The 12,289-nt window shown below is 43.1% G+C and overlaps 1 protein-coding gene across 1 annotated transcript; it reads right to left on the reverse strand.

Moving 5' to 3' along the window:
* Nucleotides 1-307: 307 nt before the first annotated feature.
* LOC133415530 (putative gonadotropin-releasing hormone II receptor) lies at nucleotides 308-7,106 on the reverse strand. Its single transcript, XM_061701660.1, has 4 exons — nucleotides 7,030-7,106; nucleotides 3,458-3,981; nucleotides 1,870-2,074; nucleotides 308-1,064 (listed from the first exon to the last, which is right to left on the reverse strand). Exons 2-4 carry the CDS (start codon nucleotides 3,959-3,961, stop codon nucleotides 565-567), a joined length of 1,209 nt encoding a protein of 402 aa, XP_061557644.1. The 5' UTR covers nucleotides 3,962-3,981; nucleotides 7,030-7,106; the 3' UTR covers nucleotides 308-564.
* Nucleotides 7,107-12,289: the final 5,183 nt, after the last annotated feature.

Raw genomic sequence — 12,289 nt, forward strand, 5'->3', positions numbered from 1 at the left:
TTGATGAAAAGAAAACTGGTCAGGAATTTCTCTCCAATTACTGGCTGTTTAGTACATGTGACAACAATCTACCGTCTTCCTCATGTCTGCGCTATGGGGTAGGCTGGCTCGACAGAAGCCTTATCTTACAAAGAGAAAAAAACCTCACTTCTCCCAAATGCATGTGGGAACATGTATTATGGACCAATGAAACCAAGGTTGAACCTTTTGGCCATCTTTGCAAATTTATTTATTTTTTTTTGCGCAAATAGCAGTCAGTTTTAGCACAAAACCTCAAGTCTTCAAACAAATATGGTATGATCAAGGGTCACTTTATACACAGATGCAATGCAAAAGTATTCGGGACACCTGAAAATGGCGTTTTTGTCCATACATCAAGAACATAGTTTATCCCAAAGGTGTTTGATGGGCTTCTTCCACACCAAACTTAAAGCTTTTAAAGAGCTTTTATGGACTTTGCTTTGTGTGTTACAATTGTCTATACATCGTACGTATATGTAGACTCCTGTGCGGAAACATGACTACATAATGTCATACTACCGAATTGTCCCATTTGGATTCCCCTCATATAATGCTCTCCAGATATCTGTGTCCAGGTCTCTGTGCATCGTTGCTTGTTGTTAGAAAGCAGCTTCCTGGCATTTCGCTGTCATTATCGCCGCACATTGGGGACGTCTGCTGGCTGCAAGGGTTCGTCTCCTGTTTCAGCAGCACGGCGTTGGCGGTGCCGGCAAAAGATCCAGTTATAACCGTATTGGCGTCCGTGTCTGCTGTGGCTTGGGAGCTACAGTGGAACCTGCGGAGGCGAATGGTGAAGAGGCCGTAGATGAGCGGGTCCAGGCAGGCATTGACCAGGCCGAAGATGAAGAGGAGGTGGGTGAGCGAGTGGGAAACCTTCCCTTCCAGGTCATCCGGGAAGAACCAGTACCACAGGCCCAACAGGTAGTAAGGAGTCCAGCAGATAATGAAGGACAACACGATCACAACGCTCATCTTTAGAGTCCTCAAGCGAGCCCTGGGGATGTTGTTCTTGGAGCAGCGCAACTGTAACTCAGTGGAGGAAACTTTCAGGAGAATAGGAAGAGACAAACACGGTAAATGTAAAAACTCCATTGTAGGGCTGGATGATTCAGTAATGAGTAATAATAACAGTAATAATAACTAAGTAACTGTGGCGTCATTGTGACGGATAACCACTGACAGTATATACACAGTATGTAGGCCCAAGTGCGTCACTGGGCGTGTTTTATCTATGCCCAAAGAAATCAGGAAAACTGAAATGCTGAAATCAGTTTATCAATCATCAGTTTATTGCTATAGCGCCACAGTTCAGTAAAGTAATCCCGCTCCATTGCTGGGGTTACATTCCAGACCACCCCCGCGATAAGTGAAATATGCAATATAGAAATAGCCTGTTTAATAATACACCCGAGGCATGTTTTTATAACATATATGGCACTTACATTTTTTTTAAAGGTCTTCAAACATACTTTAAAAAAATACAAACACATTTAAACACACAATATATTGAGAGAGAGCAAGAGCAATGGATAACACATAAATATTGTACAAACAGTGAAAAAAAAAAAAAAAATACAGTAACAACTGTAATAACACAATACAAAAGTCTGCGATACTGCAATATAGTTGGGCTTTGCTGTACTGCGTAGTTCTCAGTTTTCAGCAATTGTCTTCAAACATGTATAGTGTACAGTTAAGCATTTTGAAACAAATCTCTAAATTCACTTTCCACATGATCTTTAAAATCGTAAATCAGAATTGTGCGAAGAAAAATCTGAGATTTTTAAATAACTTTTAAGACCATATTGCCCAGCCCTCCCACATTGGAAAGGATTGTTTAAAACTCACCGTTGTCCTTTTTCAGGCGCTTGGAGATCTCAAAGAAGATCCTGGTATAGCATGTGATCATGATGACCAGTGGCAGCAGAAAAAGACAAAAGAAGGTGAACATGTTGTACGCCGTCTCATGCCAGTGGCTCCTGAAACTTCCTCGAGTGGTGCACTGCGTGAAATCTTCGGGATGCTTGATGGTCACGTTGTGGAACAGGAACATCTGAGAAGGAACATTTACAGTTTTACAAAGGCATGTTCATCTAAGGCGGCCACTCTCGGCCAGGTTACTTTTCAAATAGATTTTAAATCCATTAATTTTCAGAAAAAGGACATTTGACAACATTGTGTACTTTTGGGGCTTTTCTATGTCTAAATTTAAAAAGGGTTGTTTGTTTAAATCTATTGTTTACACACAGTATATACTTTATATCACATATTGTGCTCAGTCTCCAGCTTCTGATCGGATCAATACCGTACCATGTTAAGTCTGCCTATGTTTTAAATGTTTCATGCCGTCAGACGTCCTGTGGCCTAAAACATAGACTCCCTATTGTGTACTTCATTATTAAAGCATGACCGTGTGGCTTTATGAAAACATTTGAAACATGATGACGACGTCATAGGTTTGGTATTGATGATTGTTTGTTGAAGCCATCTGAAAGGAACAACGTAGACCAGTCATGCTCATCGAGGACACTACCATAACATCAATATCTTACTATATGTATATATATGAATTTATGACATTGCCTGTAGGTGTGAATGTGAGTTCGAAGGGTTGTTTGTTTATATCTGCCCTACGATTGGCTGGCAATGAGTTCAGGGTGTACCCCGCCTCTCGCCCAGAGTCAGCTTGGACAGGCTCCAGCACACCCGCGACCCTAGTGAGGAAAAGCGGTTTGGAAAATGGATGGATGGATGGATGACAACAAAAGTGAATCAAAAAGCTCTTTGCCACAAATTTGTGTGCCTGATTGATCCATTCATCCATTGTCTGTAGCCCTTGTCCACTTTAGCTGCCCTGCAATTGCCTGCCAACCAGTTCAGGGTGTACCCCACCTCTCGGCCAAAGTCAGCTCAGCTGACATAGGCTACATTTACCTGCGACCCTAATGAGGACATCCATCCATTTTTTATAGTGCTTTGCCTTGCCCTGAGATTGGCTGACGACCCGAAACTAGCTGGCATTAGCTTCGGCTTACACAAGCACTATAGAAAATATATTGTTTTTATTTGATTGAAAAGCTAACTTCTTAATATTATCAGCTGTGATAGAATTCCATTCCTGTATGTCTTACGCATTACATATGGTGTTTTCATGGGTTTTCTCTCACAAGAACATGAAAGCTTGGTTTCACTGAAGACTCTAAATTTTTCATAGGTGTGAATGTGAGAGTGAATGGTTGTTTGTCTATATGTGCCATGTGATTGATTTAGCAACCAGTCCAAAGTGTACTCCGACACTCACCTAAAGTCAGCTGGCACAGGCTCTGGCTCACCTGTTCAGCTCAAGTTCTATAGAAAACGAATGGATAAAAGACTCCAAATTGATGTTTTATTCTTCTATTGAGTCCCTATTTCATTTAATTTTCAGTCAGCTGACCTGAGGGACGGACAGCAAGACGCTCATGCCCCACGCCGCCGCCAGCATGAACCTGTTCCTCCTCCGAGCCTCGTTGATGGCCAACGGGTGGAGAATGGCTGACTGGCGGTCCAAGCTGATCACCACGGTGACAAAGGCACCCGAGTACATGGCCAGGAGCTTGAGGAACATCAGGAGCCTGCAGGCGAGGTCACCCGCCATCCACTGCACTGTGATGTTCCACGCCGCGTCCACGGGCATCACCACAAATGTCACCAGGAGGTCGGCCAGTGTGAGGTTGACGATCAGCACCCGGACGTGAGATTTGCGCTTGCTGTCCGTGTAGGCCGCACGTAGTACGGCGAGGTTGCAGAAGGCCGACACGCCACACAGGATGAAGGTGACGATCACCCGGATTTTGCCGGCAGTGGTGAAGGTGGGAAGCTCCGGGCACAGCGAAGACACATTGCAGCTGGCATTGGCTGGCTGGAGCTCTGCAGACACCTGATACATACTAGCATCCATGTTCCAGAGGAGGAAGCATTCTGCTCCAACAGAAGAAGAAATGATGGGTGAGTCGGAAGATGTGTGCTACACCTTGTAAAAGTCAGATGCAGAGGTGGGTAGTAACGTGTTACATTTACTCAAGTAACATTTTGGATGAATTGTACTTGTCAGAGTAGTTTGAATGCACCATACTTTTTACTTTTACTTGAGTATTTATGTGAAGAAGAATCGATACTTTTACTCCGTTACAATGATCAACATCCTGCTCGCTGCTTTTATTTATCCATTATTGTGTGCACGATCTATTTTTAGACCTCATCTTCGACTTCCACAGAGGGCGTCGTTGCGCCAATCACTAATGTCATTTGAGTCAAATTCACCAATTCACCAGTGACTTATTTTGGGGGAAAAGACAGCTGCGAGTGTTTACAGACTCTGAAAAACAGCAGCTTTGTTATGCAAATCTTAAATAGTCACTGCCCAAACTTGGATATTTTAGCCCACTTCTAACTTGAGAAAACACCTTGCGGTAAGTTGCAGATGTTTCTATTGTTGTTATAAATATATTTGTCAAGTATGTTTTTTCATGGGTAGGTGTGAAAAAGGGTCTCGCCCAGATTGTATGTGAAATTCAGGTTTGTAAACCACTGCAATAACTAACAGACGCCTGTAGATGGCGTCATAGCATCGCTTTGGATTTGAGATGGCCACAGCTTTTGAGTAGAAGATAAAGGTTAGGGGATGAATCTAGTTGATGAATCTAATCAACTAGTTGGTATTTCACATTTGAACAGAGTATGTATATGCAGAGCTGTTGCCAGACCTCAGTCTTGGGGGGGCCACATGAAATACATTATCATTACCCTACAGACAGTACATATATATTTTTTAATCCTATAGACTACGCTATTTGTGAAGCACTAATACATGTAATCCTCGTTAAACCTAACCAACAGCAAACATAGCCTACAGCACCAGTTATAATTTAAACCCTCAGAATTTAAAGCATTCATTCATTTTCCGTGCCGCTTATCCTCGGCATGCTGGAGCCCACCCCAGCTAACTCTGGGCAAGAGGCGGGGTACACCCTGAAGTGGTCGCCAGCCAATTGGAGTGCGCTTATAAACAAACAATCATTCACACTCACATTCATACCTACGGGCAATTTAGAGTCTTCAATTAACCAACCATGCATGTTTTTGGGATGTGGGAGGAAACCGGAGTACCCGGAGAAAACCCATGCAGGCTTGGGGAGAACATGCAAACTCCACACAGGCGAGGCCGGATTTGAACCCGAGTCCTCAGAACTGTGAGGCAGATGTGCTAACCAGTCGATCACCGTTCCGCCTAATAATAATTTAATTTAAAGCAATGTTATTAATATCCACAAAACACTTATGTTCAACTTACAGTATGAGATCATGTAACAACAGAACCATCTATAAAACTGAAAAAGCACCACAGCAGGTGCAAATTAAGGGGTCAACAGAGGGACATGCATTGCCAACACACACGCACAAACACGAGCGCACACCCACACTTCGAACCTACTTTGAGTAGTGTCTCATTGTAGCGGGAGGTAGCGTGTCTCCACACTGAACCTCCTCATCAACTCATCCCTCCAATGAGATTGAAATTTGTGAGTGAGGTCCTTTTCAAAAGCAAGCTGAATCAGCTGGGCCTTGCGTCTGGGCATCATAATACGCCGTCGTTCCGACGGCACGCTTTTGAGCATAGAAAAAGAGTTTTCACACTTCGCCATGGAAACTTCAAAAGTTAGGGCAAGGGTGTATGTAGGCTTTGACAACAGTCGGCATGGTTTGGTGAGGACGTTTGAATGTGCTCAGTATGTTAGCTATCGTCCATTTTCCATCTCCGTGAGGAACCGGGGTGCAGCCATTTTCTCCACAAGGACATCATGACGAGCCACAGTATAATTCAATTCAACCACATCAGTCCCAGCTAATACATCGACTGGTCCAGGAAATTGTCTTCACCATCTTGGTGCAAAGTACCCAATGAGCTCCATACTGTGCTCTCCAAAACGTGCATCCATCTCTCTTGCATCTGTTTCGTATCCAGTTTTGCAGAGGACACTGTTTTTTGGGTTTTCAACTACTTGTGTATATCCATAATTAATAATGATCAAAAATACAGATGTAGAGGAAACTTGCAGATTCACTTCGAAAGATTTTCAGGACTACTGTATGTGTGCCGACATGGATGGATGATGCCAACCAATTACAGGAAAAATATAGACAACTATTCACACTAACATTAAGGCCCATGGACAATTTAGTCTTCAGTTAAACTAACATGCCTGTTTTGGAATGTTGGATTTCGTTGGAGTACCCGGAGAAAACGCATGACCTCAGAACTGTGAAGCAGACATGCTAAACACTCGGGAAAAGTGCTGCCCGAGTGCCCATATAATTTAAATTCACTCTTTAACTTGTACTTGTGTATTAGCATATGTGTGATCACACCTAATTTGATGCGTGGCCTTGAAGGGATCGTCACTTTACTTTTTTGCATAATCACACCTCATTTGTTTTGAATAAGGGGCTCGTCAGAAAAGATTGTTTTTAACATTCAAATCAAATTACTTAATTAAAAAAAACAGAACAAGAAGTGGTCCTTATTGGTCATAAATAAACAACTGTTAATTTAGTGATTGAATGGATTAAGATGACTAAGAGGACTACAATTGTAAATTTCACAAACATTATAACTATAAGTGATTCTGCGCTTCATGTTGTTTGCAAACCAATCATTTTTTCAAGTAAGAAAAAGTGATTTTTGCTATTATTACTGCTGCTAATGAATCTTTTATTTATATTTAAAATGGCATTGCAATACATTTTCTGACTGAACATCAGGACGATATGCTACATTCTTACACAACTAGACACACACACACACACACACACATGTACTTAAACTACTTGTTTTGTCCTACTAAATACACAATAGACTTACAGTAAAGTTAATTGCATGGATTAATGAAATGATACTATGTTCATCCCATATTTTATCCAAAATCTTTTTCTAAGATCCAGTGGAAATATAAGTGAAATTGTGCTTACCCGCTGTGCAGAAATGGTCTTCCGGACGGCTTATATAAATAGCAATGAAACCCTCAGGCAGAGAGAAGAAAAAGGCTTTTGTTAATGTTGCAATGTACGCAGCCTTTAAATAAGAAGGCTTGAATAAGCATGGAGAGCTCCTCTTTGAATGCATGCACGCAGACACACTGCACCCTCCACATGCAGCCTTTGTGCCAATGAGAGAAAAGCAAAGGTGTGGCCTCACCTCTAACCATGCCCAAATATATACATTAATGTACATGACTATTACATAGCAAAATAGCCTGTTAATGATGAATAATAAATCACTGATTAATTTGTGTCTGCTTGTCTAGTTAACAGGTAATACTTGTTCCTGTCAGAGATTATGCAGGCAAAACCTTTCAATACTTTACAGAAAGTTTTTGCTGTTAACAATTTTCTTGAATTCACATTTTAGCATTTCTACCCAATTGTGAACATTTGCCTAGTGCATATTTTTAATTATTCATGATCAATGGCAGTCCTAGCTTGAATGGCGCCCGGTGTGCAGTGTGTGGACTGGGGCTTCGTCATGATGCCAACAGAAAACCATGTCGTGTAGGACCTTTTTTTGTTGGGGCGTGGGCGGGGGGGTTGCTTCCTCCCAGAAATGCTGCCCTGTGCAGCTGCACATATTGCATATACCAAAAACCGCCACTGTTTATGATTAGCAAGACAACATTGTAGGAAACACGTAAAAACGGGAACAATCAAACTAGTTGTCTAATTGGTTTAACCTGGATGTCTCGTGTTTTTTCTTTTTTTAGTACTTTTGTCACGCAAGCCATATACATGTTATGTTTAACCTTATATAACAATAACCTTCTGAGCCCTAGGCAAGAGTAAATGTATTCTTGCTTGCTTCTTGAGAATAGCATACACAAAACTGGTGTGTTCTTACAGGGTCGGGCAGCTTCAACCAACACCTCCAATCTCGTCACATTGATTGAACAAGCCACTCTCATGTTTACATGTTGTGTTTACTAAAAACTTGGAAACATATCATTGTTTGTGGGGCGTTAGTTGAAGAAAACTGCGTTTGTCTTTTGTTGAACTTATTCATAGCACATGATAACACGTTGACCAAAAGCATGAGGACACTTACACCTAGGGAAAGGGGAAATAGAAGACATTTTAGAGTTCTTCCCCTTATAACAAGTTAATTGTATTTGATTAATGCACAGAGTGACAGTTGAGTGCAATCTTTTTCTATTGTATTCTGTTTTATTGTTGCAGTCTCCCTGCAGCCACAAATGGTAAAAAAGAAAAAGAAAAGAAAAAAGACCTTTGCCTTCATTTTGTACGTAATCTCTTCACTCTTACCGGGTGTGCCTGGCTGGATTAATTCCCCTGGTTGCATTCACAGTAGATTGTCAGGGAACACGCTGACCCAAAACATGTGTTATCTTGTAAGCAGACCTCACTTTCAATAGATGTGTCACATTACCAAACACACGTGATACTGTTTGAGGTGTTGTGTCATCATAAAAAACAGGGAACTTTTAGCATCTATTGTGGTTCAGTAAAGGTCATGAAAGAAGGGACCTAAGGTGAAAAAATAATCACTTCAAAAATTGCCGTTACCGTGGAGGCGGGAAAGCTGAACTGAGATATAGTGGAGGAACACTGTTGTGAATAGCAAAAATCTGCGAGTAATTGACATTCCCTGTAAAAAGGTTTGCAATTGCCTATAGATACCACTAAATGTTGGCAAAGCACACTCCTAGACTCACCTCAATGTACAACCCCAATTCCAATGAAATTGGGACATTGTGTTAAACATAAATAAAAACAGAATACAATCATTTGCAAATCATGTTCGACCTATATTTAATTGAATACACTACAAAGACAAGACATTTCATGTTCAAACTGATAAACTTGATTGTTTTTAGCAAATAATCATTAACTTAAAATTGTATGGCTGCAACACGTTCCAAAAAGGCTGGGACAGGGTCATGTTTACCACTGTGTTACATCACCTTTTCTTTCAACCATATTCAATAAACGTTTGGGAACTGAGGACACAAATTGTTGAAGCTTTGTAGGTGGAATTCTTTCCTATTCTTGCTTGATATACAGCTTCAGCTGTTCAACAGTCCGAGGTCTCCGTTGTCGTATTTTACGCTTCATAATGCGCCACACATTTTCAATGGGAGACAGGTCTGGACTGCAGGCAGGCCAGTATAGTACCCGCACTCTTTTACTACCAAGCCATGCTGTTGTAACACATGCAGAATGTGTTTTGGCATTGTCTTGCTGAAACAAGCAGGGGCGTCCATGAAAAAGACGTTGTTTGGATGGCAGCATATGTTTCTCCAAAACCTGTATGTACCTTTCAGCATTAATCGTGCCTTCACAGATGTGTATGTTACAAATGCCATTGGCACTAACACAGCCCCATACCATCACAGATGTCCATCTTAGATGAGCTCGGGCCCAGAGAAGCCGGCGGCGCTTCTGGGTGTTGTTGATAAATGGCTTTTGCTTTGCATCGTAGAGTTTCAGGTTGCACTTACGGATTTAGTGCGGAACTGTATTTACTGACATTGGTTCCTGAGCCCATGTGGTGATATCCTTTACACATCGACTGGTTAGAGCATCTGCCTCACAGTTCTGAGAACTGGGGTTCAATCCACGGCTCCGCCTGTGTGGAGTTTGCATGTTCTCCCCGTGCCAGCGTGGGTTTTCTCTGGGCACTCCGGTTTCCTCCCACATCCCAAAAACATGCATTAATTGGAGACTCTAAATTGCCCGTAGGCATGACTGTAAGTGTGAATGGTTGTTTGTTTGTATGTGCCCTGCGATTGGCTGGCAACCAGTTCAGGATGTACCCCGCCTCCTGCCCGATGATAGCTGGGATAGGCTCCAGCACGCCCGCGACCCTAGTGAGGAGAAGCGGTTCAGAAAATGGATGGATGGATCATCCACTTGAACAAATAAATAACCATCTCAACTCAAAGAAACCTCTTTTTGGTTGTTGTTCCTTTTACCACAGTGGTAATATTTAGGCATTTATTCTGACCCATTTGTACAGCTACTGTTTACTTTTTGTCCCTGTTAAGAAAAAAGAAATGTCTTCTAAATTTGAGACACCACCGAGAAATGTATTGTTGACAACACTGTCAAATTTGAATAATTGAAAAAAATCACCAAGTGTATAAAATGAGGCTTCAAAATCGTGAAAAATATAAAGCCCTTCTTTTCGCTCTCAGATGCTGCAGGCCTGTCCACTGAATGCTCTGAAACCACGGCCCACTCAACTGTAAACGGTGAATGAAATACCAAGACTACCTGGAAAAATGGATGCTACTTTGTCGAGCATCTTTCTTATGCCTACAAATAACTACACGCTTGAGATGTGAAAATATAGCTGCATACAGCCTCCAGTGTCTGGGATTTATCTCTACTGGATCATCGTGGGCCACTCCTAGAGCAGTCACCTTATCGTGATGGAGGGCTTTGTGTGTCCCAATGATCTTAGGAGCTAAGTTGTCTGGGGCTTCACACCTAGGATCACCCATGGCAAACAGGTCCGAAGTGAGGGACCAGACAAAGCACGGCTAAAAGACCCCTATGATGAACAATAAAAATAAATACAGGTTTCCCTTCCCCGGACACGGGTCACCCACCTCTGGAGCCAGGCTGGAGGTGGGGCTCGAAGGCGAGTGCCTGGTGGCTGAGCCTGCACCCATGGGCCCGGCCGGGCACAGCCCGAAAGGGTAACGTGGGTACCCCTTCCTGTGGGCTCACCACCTGTGGGAGGGGCCATAGCGGTCGGTGCAGTGTGAGCTGAGCGGTGGCCGAAGACAGGGACCTTGGCGATCCGATCCCCGGCTACAGAAGCTGGCTCTAGGGACGTGGAATGTGACCTCTCTGGCAGGGAAGGAGACTGAGCTGGTGTGTGAGGTCGAGAATTTCCGAGTAGATATAGTCGGGTTTGCCTCCACACACGGCTTGGGCTCTGGTACCAGTCCTCTTGAGGGAGGTTGGACTCTCTTCCACTCTGGAGTTGCCCACGGTGAGAGGCGCGGAGCAGGTGTTGGTATACTTATTGCCCGCCGGCTCGGTGCCTGTACATTGGGTTTCACCCCGGTGGACGAGAGGGTAGCCTCCCTCCGCCTTCGGGTGGGGGGACGGGTCCTGACTATTGTTTGTGTCTATGCACCAAACAGCAGTTCAGAGTACCCACCTTTTTTGGAGTCCTTGGAGCGGGTGCTGGAGAGCGCATCTGCTGGGTACACCATTGTTCTGCTGGGGGACTTCAATGCTCACGTGGGCAATGACAGTGAGACCTGGAGGGGCGTGATTGGGAGGAACGGCCCAGCCTATCAGGACCCGAGTGGTGTTCTGTTACTGGACTTCTGTGTTCTTCACGGATTGTCCATAACGAACACCATGTTCAAGCATAAGGGTGTCCACACGTGCACTTGGCACTAGGACACCTTACGTCGCAGTTCGATGATCGGCCTTGTGGTTGTGGCATCGGACTTGCGGCCGCAGTCATTGACACTCGGGTGAAGAGAGGGGGGCAGTGGCCCCGGGCATCCAACTCAGGGGGGCATCCAAGGGTGGGTGGGCATTAAAACCTTCCTCTCCATATATTTAATTTTTGATGATTGGGATAAATGTCCAGCCACAGCTACACCCCCCGCCAGTCGACAATTAGATTCCAATCATGTTAAATTTATGCCAACAAATTTCCATTGACAAATGGATTTTAATGATGGGAGTAAATTTGTCTTTAAAGAAATGCAGTACTAAAGGTACACCCCGTAAAATATTATACAGTAGTTTTTGCACATAAAGTAAAAAGAAAAAATCTGACAAAAATGTATTGTAAGAGCACCTTTAAAGAGCCTTGTCGTCAGTAAAAGCATTTCAATAAAGTCAGAATCAGAATCATCTTTATTTGCCAAGTATGTCAAAAACACACAAGGAATTTGTCTCCAGTAGTTGGAGCCGCTCTAGTACGACAACAGACAGTCAATTGACAGTGAATACTTTTGAGACATAAAAACACAGTCACTGAGCAATAAGAGGCGGTCGGTTCTGTTGGTTCTGTTCTGTTCTGTTCTGTCTAGTATACTGTAGTGGGGGAACCACTGTGTCCAATGTGTTGAGTAATGTCATTAAAACTACACCGCCAGCCACATAGTCTTAGATCATATCTTCATCCTGCTTCTACCCATTTACCCAGTGCCTCACACACAGGTCGTCATTTACAGTATATCGTGTT

The sequence above is a fragment of the Phycodurus eques genome, chromosome 2 (genome assembly GCF_024500275.1).
Source record: "Phycodurus eques isolate BA_2022a chromosome 2, UOR_Pequ_1.1, whole genome shotgun sequence".
NCBI lineage: Eukaryota > Metazoa > Chordata > Actinopteri > Syngnathiformes > Syngnathidae > Phycodurus > Phycodurus eques.